General features: G+C 37.3%; 1 protein-coding gene across 2 annotated transcripts in view; it reads right to left on the bottom strand.

Annotated features, from left to right (window-relative positions):
• Window positions 1-1,000: 1,000 nt before the first annotated feature.
• The window catches only part of FGD6 (FYVE, RhoGEF and PH domain containing 6), a 106,835-nt gene continuing 95,482 nt past the window's right edge, over window positions 1,001-12,353 (bottom strand). Inside the window, exons 18-21 of one of the 2 annotated variants that reach the window (XM_032646800.1) lie at window positions 11,178-11,305; window positions 5,090-5,218; window positions 4,311-4,459; window positions 1,001-2,174 (exon numbers count right to left, since the gene is read on the bottom strand). In XM_032646800.1, coding sequence (XP_032502691.1) covers window positions 2,138-2,174; window positions 4,311-4,459; window positions 5,090-5,218; window positions 11,178-11,305 — 443 coding nt within the window. In that variant the 3' untranslated portion in view covers window positions 1,001-2,137. The remainder of the gene's footprint in view (window positions 2,175-4,310; window positions 4,460-5,089; window positions 5,219-11,177; window positions 11,306-12,353) is intronic. The other variant, XM_032646801.1, reaches the window with a different exon arrangement.

Below are 12,353 nucleotides of genomic sequence, written 5' to 3'. Positions count from 1 at the left end.
CAAAGTGGTGGGGGTGGGGACTGTGATGAATTGGGAGATTGGGATTGACATATATACACTAATATAAATGTATAAAATGGATAACTAATAAGAACCTGCTGTATAAAAAAATAAATAAAATTCAAAAATTAAAAGAAAAATCTTGGCAGAGGGGTGCTGGTAATCTGATAGCTTCCTCAAAAGGCGCTATATTTTTTAATTTTCAAAGCCCTCCATGGGGCTAAGCCAATAGCTAGCGTAATCATACATGAGTTTCACATGTAATTAGGAGAATTACTAGAAGTTTATGCAATGTTTCTTGTATTTAAATGTTTAACTGGTTCTTGATTCAGCCAACAGTTGGAAGATAGAATAGCCTTGGTTGATAGTTTTCAGATTCAGATTAAACCAAACCTTGTAGTCAGAAGGTTGAGAGCTCAAGAGGAGGAGGGAGGAACTCCAATAACTTGTTGTTTTGCAAAATGCTAGTCCCAATGAAATAGAAGGAAACACTCTATAAGGCATAACCTTGGTCTCCAAAAAGGACACACTAAAAACTGCAGGGATTTAACATGGAAGCCTTATTCATGCTATCTTGGTTAAAATTAATGAGCTGCAAAGAAGTGTTAATTTACCTACAGTGACAAAAAGATTTGGGAGATAGCATGTGAGGATTTTATGTGAGGTTGCAAGAGGATTCAAAGTGATTCCTCAGCAAGCAATACCCAAAAAACTGCAGCAGCCAACTCTAGGTCTAGTAGATACCCTGGTGCTGCAACAAACATTCAGAAGGCTTCAGAAGGCACTGAGTAATTCTCTTGGCAATCATAAATATAATACTGAGTTAGGAAATCCTTTATATAACAGCAGAAGGGAAATTTATTTTGCCCTTTAATGAAATATTCTATGGATAACCTTGCCTTTTAAGATAATTTATATTTAGTTTAAGCTCAGTCAATAAATGTGTATTTTGAACATCAGGAATGACTTTAATCATAGTGTTAATTTCATTTTACTTCTGCTAATCAATTTTATACATAAAGTAGTTCATATGTTAAACAGTATGTGAACCAAAATTAGGAATATAAACCCTTCCTAATGAGGTACGCTGACAGTTGCTTAAAGAAAAATATACTTTTTTAATTACCAGAGAGGACATAACACAAAGTGGTATTAAAAAACCTTTAAAAAATGATACTATACAATTTCCGCTAATACTGGCTTTGAATTTGTGTTTTTTGATATGATAATTCCAGTTCATTTAAAAAATCACAATATTATAGAAAATGTCACATTCTTTTTAGATACAAATACCACCATTGACTCAGAATACTTACAATAGCAAAGGACATCATGTAATATAATGCTTGCCATATTTTGCTTTTTAAAGAAATAATACACTTATGTTTGTGTTGAAATGGTAGTTTTTTAAAAAAAGATTAGACTTAATGTAAAGGCCATAGAGTTGATTATTTGTGCTCCCCTGCAAATGGAAACATCCTTTTTCCTACTCATTGTTGAGTTAGATGAAAATTCAGATTCTATCCCTTTGCTATAATTCCTTGATGATGTAACATTATCTCATACCAAAAGAGGTACATAACAGTAGAAATACTTTTGATAATTTACTGGAATTTCATTTCACAGTTACTGAGGTAGAAACTGGTCATGTGTTTTTCCATTAAAAGATACAAAAATTCATCTAAATGTATTGATTCAAAGACATGCGTTTTTTTCACCAGCTGTTTTATAATCATAATTTCCAAACCAAACACTGCATGGAAATTTGCTCCTTGATGTGTGTTTTTTATTTACAAAGACTTACCACTAGTGAGAATGTTACAAAGTAACACTGTAAAACACACTGAGAAAACAGTATGGACTGTGTCACAAATAGCTAGGTACTTTAGAATTCAGTGTGAGTCTCAGAAATAACTCTGACCATTAAGTAAACATCAAATTTTTAATAAATAACATACATGAAAAACACACATTTTATAAAAATTACCTTATACCTAACAAAATAATTTCTTTGATGAAGATTTTGGTTGGATTTATCCTGGCAGTGTTCACTTATATAAAATTTTTGTACTGCATTTACTCTATTCTAATGAAATTCCACCCTTTTGGAATCACACAAGAGATGAAACAAATACAGCTACAATATTGTGCCTTCTTGAAATGCTTCTATCCACCTATAAGAGAAAGTTGTTAGATTTTAAAATACAATCATCCAATATATGTTAAGACAGTATAGATAATAGCTGTGCCTGTGGATCCAATTACTCTAACAGTATATTTAAGATCTTTCCTATAGCAAATGAGAATTCTGTATGTATAGAACTACCCTTTATTTGGTAATCTGGACCAAACTTTGGCCTGAAAAGTGCATCTCTTACTTCTTTCACTTTTTTGGCCACACCACACAGCTTGCAGGATCTCAGTTCCCCAACCAGGGATAGAGCCCAGGCCCTGACAGTGAAAGTGCCGAGTCCTAACCACTGGACCACCAGGGAATTCCTGTGCATCTCTTATTTCTTTGAAGCATGAGGAAGGGGCCATTTCATGTAAAGGCTTTATGAAGTTCTACTGATCCCATTTAATTGATTTTGGAAGTGGATATATCTGCAGAGGCCTTTATTTCAACCCCCTTTCTGCCTTTGGGAATACTAGCTCTGTCCCTGTCTCCTCATCTCTTAATTCTACCAACCAGAGACTCCTTGGGCATCTGTAGTCCAGACCTATTCTAATATTTTCAGTGAAAGGGAATCTAGCATCTAGTAGTCTACTCTCAGTTGATCTCAAGTTTGCATGCAATATAAAAGTGTCTCACTTTCATAGAAGTCTTTCTAAAATTCTTTTGCCTCAAAAGTTTTATTTGACAATATACACAGCTACAATTATTCAGAAGACACTCGGAGGTAGTTTCTTTGTACCTCCCCAGTAGTGTAATGGCTTATAAACTTACTATGAACACTTGAAATCATTCAATGTAGTTAGTAAAAGTAGCCCGTAGCAGATTTATCTCACATTTTAAGGATGGAATTTAAAAAAAAATTTTAAATGCAAAAAGCATACAAGTTATACCATAATAAAAAGGCTTTTTAAAAGTCAAAAGTTTCCATTAAAATTAACACATTTTAATATTCTATAATGTGCAAATACAGCAACGCATATGATATTAACTTAAAGAGAAATTTATAAATTAGCCTGTATTAATTCTAAATATCAAGTAAGCTGATACCCTTCACCCAACTGCATTTAGCTCTGTCTTGAAGGGCTTTCTATCTTGTCAACTTAATGACATAAAGATATATATTCAAAAGCTTATCAGCTTGATAATGAATTCAGGTAAAAATGATGAGAAATATAATATCCAACAGAATTTTAGGGCAATTACTATTTTATCCAAGTAACTATTTTTTAAAGAAAAAATAGTTGTGTCATAATTTAAAAATATTCTTCAGTACTCAAAAGTACCTGATTATTATTCAGGAACATATGTAATTCTGGTACATTAATTTTAACTACCTAAAGAAATGACAAGCCTGGCTTATTTAAAGTGTTCTTTTTGATCTGCATGCACTTTTAAAGCCTATTGAGAAAACATGAGCACCTCTTAGTGAAAACAAAATGTATATTTTGTGAGGCCAAAATGAAAATCAAATGAAAGGGAGGCGAGCTGAATTGTTTTGTTCAGAAAGGACCTCAGTTTCACAGAGATATGCTTCTCTATGTTAAGCAATCTTATGACATCTAAATAAATATTCTTGTTGGAACTTTGAAGAGACTATTTCAGCCTTTTCCACCTAAAATGATATCCATTTCTTTCTACTCAGTCATTGGGAACAGCATGGGAGCCTCTTAATGTGTTTGACCTTTTCTCCAAAGGAGTAAGTCAGCAAGCAGCTGTTTAAACCCCTGCTGTTCCATGGCACAATTGAATCATTGGATTGCCAAAGTCCCAGAATGTTTCAAGAGAAGATTCTTAACCTCATTGGAGGAGAGGTCAAATAACCTCAGCTTCCCTTCCTTTCAGCAGAGGAGAATCATGCTGCTTCCTTGAAGGTCATGTGTACACAAAATATTTTGGACAGAACTACCTATTTTCTTTCCCTCTCTGCCTCCTGAAAATATTCCAGATACTCTTGCCTGTCTTTAAAACAATTCTAAAGAGTTTGAATAATACGTTAAATTCTTTCTAAATTGTATGTCTGATTTAAATTCTTCGTTGTTTCCATGCATGGAAGTAGGTTATTTTTAAAATCAATCAGTTAAAGTAACAACTTGAAATCTAATGTATAAAAGAAAAATATGTCTAAATTACTTACTTCTGAGCCGAGTGAGCATCATCTGCTTTGAATACATAAAATAACATGTTTTTGTGCAGTAACTGAAACACTCTCGACTCTGAATTCTCATCTTTGACTTGAGTGACAGTGAATCCTAGTAAAGGTTGACTCTCCAAAGCTGCCACATCCTAAATTTACAAAGACACAAAAGGAGATGGGTTTCTAAATTGATACAAAATTCAGATCTGCAAACTCTTGATCTATATAACTCTAACTTAATTTCAAATACATATATATAAAACAATGGTAATTCTAGCAACTTATTCACCTTTCATTTACTCAACGATATTTATTGGGACATCCCTGCCCCACCTGCACCATGAGCCAGGCACTATGCCAGACAGTTTTCAGCGTGTTCATATCCACTGAATTTCACATTATTTCTCTACAACCACAGGAGGTAAGTAATTATATTACTTTCATTTTATGGATGTAGAAAATGTAGCTCAGAAAGGTGATATACCCCAGTCCCACCGAACCTCTGCCTTTAGTGAAGTAGTCAGTAGTCACATGACACTCCCCAAACTTACATTTTAACACTACGGAAAAGTCCTAACATTTCTGAGTAAGAGCTCTTTAGATACAAAACAAGGACACTGTTCATGTCAAAAATAATAGCAACATCTCCCCCCTCCCAAAGCAAAGTAAAACAAAAAACAGAGACAAAACAAATAAATTAGGTAAACATTGTAATTATTTCCAGGTAGCATTATAAAACAAGACCCTCAAATTATTCATGTTTAGATTTCAGATCTTACCTCACTTGCAGCATACGTATATAGCACTTTATTTTTTATGACAAACCACAAGTGTTTCCAAGGTTTTTTATTGCCCTTTGATCTGTACAAGTAGCCACTCATAGAAGAATCTTCTGTGTTCGCTGATACCTAGGTAAGCAAACCCCACACACAGTTTAATAGTTTTCATACAAAAACAAAATTTAAAATCACAAAATTGCTTTTGATCACTGGTGCTGAAAGCAATAACCATAATAAGAATATCATGTTTCAGAATGAAATTGTTTACTTTCAAAATCTGCTACTGTACAAATTGAATACTGCCATGCCATGAGCATAAAATCCTTCCTTTTAGAAGCAATTCCAGAATTTTACCTGGTTTAACTGTGCTTGCATGTATGTGTTTCTTTGCGGGTTCACCTGTATTTTCTCGGTTGCCAGAAGATGAATAATAATTCCACATGTCAAAAATGCCTTTTATTTTTATTTAAGATCCATCCACTTTATTTTTTAACATCTTTATTGGGGTATAATTGCTTTAGAGTATTTTTTTGTTTTTGCAGTACGCGGGCCTCTCACTGTTGTGGCCTCTCCCGTCGCAGAGCACAGGCTCTGGACACGCAGGCTCAGCAGCCATGGTTCACGGGCCCAGCCGCTCCACGGCATGTGGGATCTTCCCGGACCGGGGCACGAACCCATGTCCCCTGCATCGGCAGGCAGACTCTCAACCACTGCGCCACCAGGGAAGCCCCGCGTTACAGTATTGTGTTAAGTTTCTGCTGTACAACAAAGTGAATCAGCTATACATATACATATATCCCCATATCTCCTCCCTCTTGCATCTCCCTCCCACCCTCCCTATCCCACCCCTCTAAGTGGTCACAAAGCACTGAGCTGATCTTGCTGTGCTATGTGGCTGCTTCCTACTAGCTATATATTTTACATTTGGTAGTGTATATATGTCCATGCCACTCTCTCACTTCGCCCCAGCTTACCCTTCCCACTCCCCATGTCCTCAAGTCCATTCTCTATGTCTGCGTCTTCATTCCTCTGCTGCCCCTAGGTTCATCATAACCTTTTTTTTTAGATTCCATATATATGTGTTAGCATACGGCATTTGTTTTTCTCTTTCTGACTTACTTCACTCTGTATGACAGACTCTAGGTCCATCCACCTCAGTACAAATAATTTCGTTTCTTTTTATGGCTGAGAAATATTCCATTGTATATATGTGCCACTTCCATGTCCTGGCTATTGTAAATAGAGCTGCAATGAACATTGTGGTACATGACTCTTTCTGAATTATGGTTTTCTCAGGGTATATGCCCAGTAGTGGGATTGCTGGGTCATATGGTAGTTCTATTTTTAGTTTTTTAAGGAACCTCCATACTGTTCTCCATAGTGGCTGTATCAATTTACATTCCCACCAACAGTGCAAGAGGGTTCCCTTTTCTCCACACCCACTCCAGAAAAATGCCTTTTTAAAGTCGTATTTTGGGACAGTATATATTGTTTATTGCTCCTCTTATTTTGGGTGTTAGGGAAAATTACTTAAACCTTTAACTCAGTTTCTGAAATAACTTTCTGGATTTCTAAAAACTTTATCAATAAATAGAAAATTCTTTTTTTTTTGGCCATGCCTGCATGGCTTGCGGGATCTTAGTTTCCTGACCAGGGATCCAACCCGGGCCCTGGCAGTGAAAGCAGAGAGTCCTAACCACTGGACCACCAGGGAATTCCCAGAAAATTCTATTATTAATGGTGATTTAAAAAAAAAAAAAATTATTTATTTATTTATTATTTTTGGCTGTGTTGGGTCTTATTGCGGCACGCAGGATCTTTCGTTGCCGCATGAGGGCTCTTCATTGCAGCACTCGGGCTTCTCTCTAGTTGTGGCTCTTGGGCTCCAGAGCATGTGGGCTCTGTAGTTGTGGCACGCGGGCTTAGTTGCCCCGCGACATGTGCGATCTTTGTTCCCTGACCAGGGATCGAACCCAAGTCCCCTGTATTGGAAGGCAAATTCTTAACCACTGGAGCACGAGAGATGTCCCTTAATGGTGATTTTAAAGATCAGTTTCTGCTCCCCAAATTTTGGTCTAAAAGAAAAGAAGCTTGTTTTGCTTCATAAAAGGCTGAAAGTGTTTCAGTCTCTAGGTAAAAGACACTAAGCCTTCAGTGATTATAATATGGCAGTTGAAACTTTTCTCTTTTTAAATATAGGAAAAATAGAGATATAAAAGCCAAGTTTAGGAACTGCCTTATTGGTGGTATGGTGAGCAGACTCCCAAGGTGGCTTCCCACTGAGAATCAGGCTGTTGTAGCATCTCCTCCCCTCCAGTGTGGGCAGGACCTGTGACTGCTCCTAACCAACAAAATATGGTGAAGGTGATGCGCTATCACTCCCATGATTATATACATTACATAAGACTCCATCTTGCTAGCAGACTGGCTCTAGAGACTTTCTACCATGCTGGCTTTGAAGAAGTAAGCAGACATGTGGGGAGGCCCACGTGGCAAGGAGCTCAGGGCAGCGCCTAAGGGCAGGGTAGATCTTTCCCTAGTCAGCCTCCAGATGAGAACTCGACACTGGCCAACACCTTGACTGCCGCCCTAAAGAGATCCCATCTAAGCTCCTGAGATAATAAATGTGTGTTGTTTTAAGCCACTACATTTGTGGTAATTTGGTACAAAGCAATAGAAAGACTAATAGAGATGGGGGTCTATGAATTTTAAAGTATATCTTTAATCATGTAGTAATTGTATTAATTTCTTATACATTTCATAAAAAGGATGATATATTGTTTAGTGGAAATTTTATTTATTTATTTATTTATTTATTTATTTATTGGCCATGCCGGGTGGCATGCGGCATCTTAGTTCCCTGACCAGGGATCGAACCCGTGCCCCCTGCATTGGGAGCGTGGAGTCTTAACCACTGGACTGCCAGAGAAGTCCCAGGTGGAAAATTTATACCTAATGTTAAATTAGAAATATCTCTCAAGTGCAAGTAAATTTGTATACAGAAATAACATCCCTGTATAGAACTACTAAGTAATTAAAAAAACTAAAATGTTTACATTCAAAGGAGTTTTCTCTTAAAATGTAGTCACATTGGGATACCCACTATGTACTTATGTTAAGTGTTACTATCATTGCCCAAAATATTTTGTACATTTACTCTTTTGGAATATTTTACAATTAATTTATTAGCCATAAAAGATTAATCCCAATACTAAATAGTCATACATAGTCCTCTATTATCTTTTTAAAAGCAAAATTGGTGTTAACCAGCTTAATCACCTAATTGATTCACAAAACTTTCCTTCTAATGATTTATTTAAGAAATAAATGGGTTTCCCTGGTGGTGCAGTGGTTAAGAATCCGGCTGCCAATGCAGGGGACACGGTTTTGAGCGCTGGTCCGGGAAGATCCCACATGCCGCAGAGCAACTAAGCCCGTGCGCCACAACTACTGAGCCTGTGCTCTAAAGCCCACGAGCCACAATTAGTTAGCCCATGAGCCACAACTACTGAAGCCCGTGTGCCTAGAGCCCGTGTTCTGCAACAATAGAAGCCACCGCTATGAGAAGCCCACACACCGCACCAAAGAGTAGCCCCCGCTTGCAGCAACTAGAGAAAGCCATGCACAGCAATGAAGAACCAAAGCAGCCAAAAATAAATAAATTAAATAAATAAATTTTTAAAAATAAAAATAAAAAATAAATGAAATCCAACTCAAGAGACGCAGCCCGCCATTACTGAGGGTGCTGAGGCTCTGAATGTATGTAATTCTAAAAAAGAGGAATTTCTAAAAATGTACTGAACATCACTAGAATAAGAACACAACTTCCTAATTCCTCAAAAAGTTAAACATAGAATTACTGTATGATCAAGCAATTTCCCTCCTAGGTATATAACCAAGACAAATGGAAACATAAGTCCACATGGAAATCTGCACACAAATGTTTATAGGAGCATTATTCACAATAGCCAAAAGGTGGAAACAACCCAAGTGTCCATCAATCGATGAATGGCTAAGTTGTAGTACATACATAAAAAGGAGTACTATGCAGACATGAAAAGAAACAAAGTGCTGGGCTTCCCTGGTGGCGCAGTGGTTGAGAGTCCACCTGCCGAGGCAGGGGACACAGGTTCGTGCCCCGGTCCGGGAAGATCCCACATGCCGCGAAGCGGCTGGGCCCGTGAGCCATGGCCGCTGAGCCTGTGCATCCGGAGCCTGTGCTCTGCAACGGGAGAGGCCACAACAGTGAGAGGCCCGTGTACCGTTAAAAAAAAAAACAAAAAAAAAAAAAACAAAGTGCTGATACATGCTATAACTTAGATGAACCTCAAAAACATTGTGCTAAGTGAAAGAAGCCAGACACAAGGGTCATATATTGCATGACTCCTTTTATATGATAGATCCAAAATAGGCAAATACATAGAGCAGATCCATGGTTGCCAGGGGTTGGAGGGAGGGGGTAGTGGGGACTGATTACTTAGCAGACAGAGGGTATTCTTATGAGGTGATGAAAAAGTTTTGAAACTGGAGCAATATGGCAGTTACACATCACTGTGAATACACCAAATACTACTGAAGTGTATATTTTAAAATGGTTAATTATATGTTATGTGAATTTCACCTCAGTTTTTTAAAAAAAGACAAAAAATACAGCTTTCTGAGGAGACTACTTTGACTTTTATAGCACTTAACTGGATAAATTTCCCCATGTGACCACAAAGGAGCAAGGCAATGGCCCTCAAACTTTAGTACACATATATCTGAATCACCAAGAATGCTGGTTAAAGTTTCTGATTGTGGGTGGGCCCAGGAATCTGCATTTCTATAAGTTCCCAGGCGGTGCTGCTGCCGATCTGGAGGATGCTTTGAGAACCAGTGGAGCCAAGGGAGAAATGGCTGCAGCCAGGAAGGCCTGTTTGTGTGGCTGGGTGAAAAGATGTACAAAAAAGGATTGGAATTAGGTTGAGTCTAGTCTACAGACCATAACGAGTTTTGGTAGCCAGTGCTGTGGAGTTTCGACTAAAGAGGGGAGCACAGGTAAGAATTATATTTATAAAATGTGACATCAGCATGGAGAGGTGAAAAATTACAGAGAACTTAACATTAATTTGGTTGGTTAAGAACCTTGAGGTTTTTGAATGTACATTTAGATTCAGGAACTGTGTGATGGAAGAAATACAGTTCAGGGGTATTCACTCAGTTGGCTTACCCAGTTCCACATGAAACTTGGCAAATGGAACTGTATGTAAGTCCTATTTTTACTATATCATGAGATTGGCTATAAATCACTTCCTAGTGTTTCAATGGCCATGATGAAATACACTCAACTTTACATGAGAAACATGATCCTGGTCAAATTTTTAGAGCTGTTTGCTCTTCCATGATAGAAGACCTCCACAGCAACCAAGCAAGAGAACAGAATTTAAAACTACTCTCCTGGCCACAAAACTAGCATGGGTAGAACTAATTAATAAAAATCAAAATAGGAGTGACCAGAAAGGCAGGACTGTCTGAATTCTTGACACTGGCTGACTGAACACCTGAATTTGAGGAACTGGGATAGGATGTCATTGATGCCTGTGGATTTACTCCAGTGGCAGGTCTAACTCTGTAGTCTATTATCACTTAAATTTTTTTCTTTTAAGTTAAAGGAAGAACAACATACTATCAGTGATATCAGCTGTATATAACCAACTAACGCCTATAAAAAACAAGCCATGCAGATGAGTAAATGCTAATAAAATGCCCCAAATATTCTATAGACTTCTTCCCTCTCCTCAAAGGAGAAAGGAAGGGGTCTCCTCAAAGTAATTTTAAAAATTCACACGTGTCCAAGTTATCTTTCCTTTCTATCATTTTGCTATAAAATGTTCTCCAAACCTTTCAACAGGCATTTTCTAAATGACTCAGGTCATAAGGGAGATCAAGCAAGATAGTGAGGCCTCAACCACATCCATCACCAGTATTAAAATGCATGTCTTAATAGTGGTGGGAAATGACGTCTTCCTTTATGAAAGAAAAATAGTGTATTATAAGTGTATGAATAATTCAGCCTCTATCAGGTTGCAAGTCTAATGGAAACACTTACTTCTTTGAGAGCAGCTGGGATTTTTTTCTGTTTCCTCCCTGATGGAATACTATGTAAGACTGATGATAAGGTGCTTGAAGGAGATTTGTGATTTCCAGGAGATCCAATCTTAGGAGAGTGCTGGTGATCTAAAACAAATCAGGTACACTTATATAACCAATGGTAAGCATTCTGCAATTCAATTTAATCCAAATCAATAAACGTTGTTGCATAAATATCCATGGAAGGATACTTAAGAAACTTATGACACTTCCCCAGGCTGGAATTTGAGTGGGAGGAAGACTTCCCACTGTCTATGATTTTATACTTTTTCAACTGCAAGCCATATGAACGGATTGACCTTTTGTGCCTTAAGAATTCTGAAAGATGTTTATGTACTACCAACTTTAAAAAAAATTGAAAAAATTTCCCTCCTGACTTTAAAAAAACCCAAACTGACAACATCATTTAGTATATAGATACATGACCAAATAATATTACAATGAACAAAATGCTAGAAAAGGGACTATAAGAAAAGATGAGGAGTAATTAATTTTCACTGCAGAGGTTCAAGGAAAGCTGGGAAAAGAGAGAGTTTTGAGTTAGCATTAAGGTATAAGTAGGAGTTTGCCAAGCTAAAAAGCGGAGGAAGAACACTCCATGAAGACAAGCCAGCATAAGCAAAAGCACACAGATATGAAATTAGTTCATCTATTTGGAGGTGAGGCTGGGGAAAAAATGGCTGGTTCTAAGGACTGTCTTTTAGGCAGTAGGAAATCAAAGAAAGGCCTTTTGGGCTGGGAAGTAACACGAGCAGACTGAATTTAGAAAAATAAATCTGGCAGTAGGAAAGAGGAAGGATTTGCAGCAGAAAAACCTGTTAAGAAATTAGGACAGTAGTCCACATGAAAGATAATGAAGGCTTTGTTAAGGCTGAGGTGGATAAATAATTCAAGAGCAAGACAGGTTTTTCAAACATAAATTTGACAAGATTTACTGACCAAATGGGTGTGTGTGATGAGGGAGGAGTATTCAAAAATGAATTTTGAATGTTTGAGCCTATATTATATACCCAGAGAACAAAGGGAGGAACATAAGGGTGGCAAAAGATTAGAGGAACGTGTCTTTTTGGAAAATGTATACAGATAATAACAAACGATTCCTCTTATAAATATATGGATTCTGAAATGGCATGTC

Source organism: Phocoena sinus, chromosome 10 (assembly GCF_008692025.1).
Source record: "Phocoena sinus isolate mPhoSin1 chromosome 10, mPhoSin1.pri, whole genome shotgun sequence".
Taxonomy (NCBI): Eukaryota; Metazoa; Chordata; class Mammalia; order Artiodactyla; family Phocoenidae; genus Phocoena; species Phocoena sinus.
Note: the sequence above shows the minus strand (reverse complement) of the source record. Positions and strands in the feature narration are given on the sequence as shown.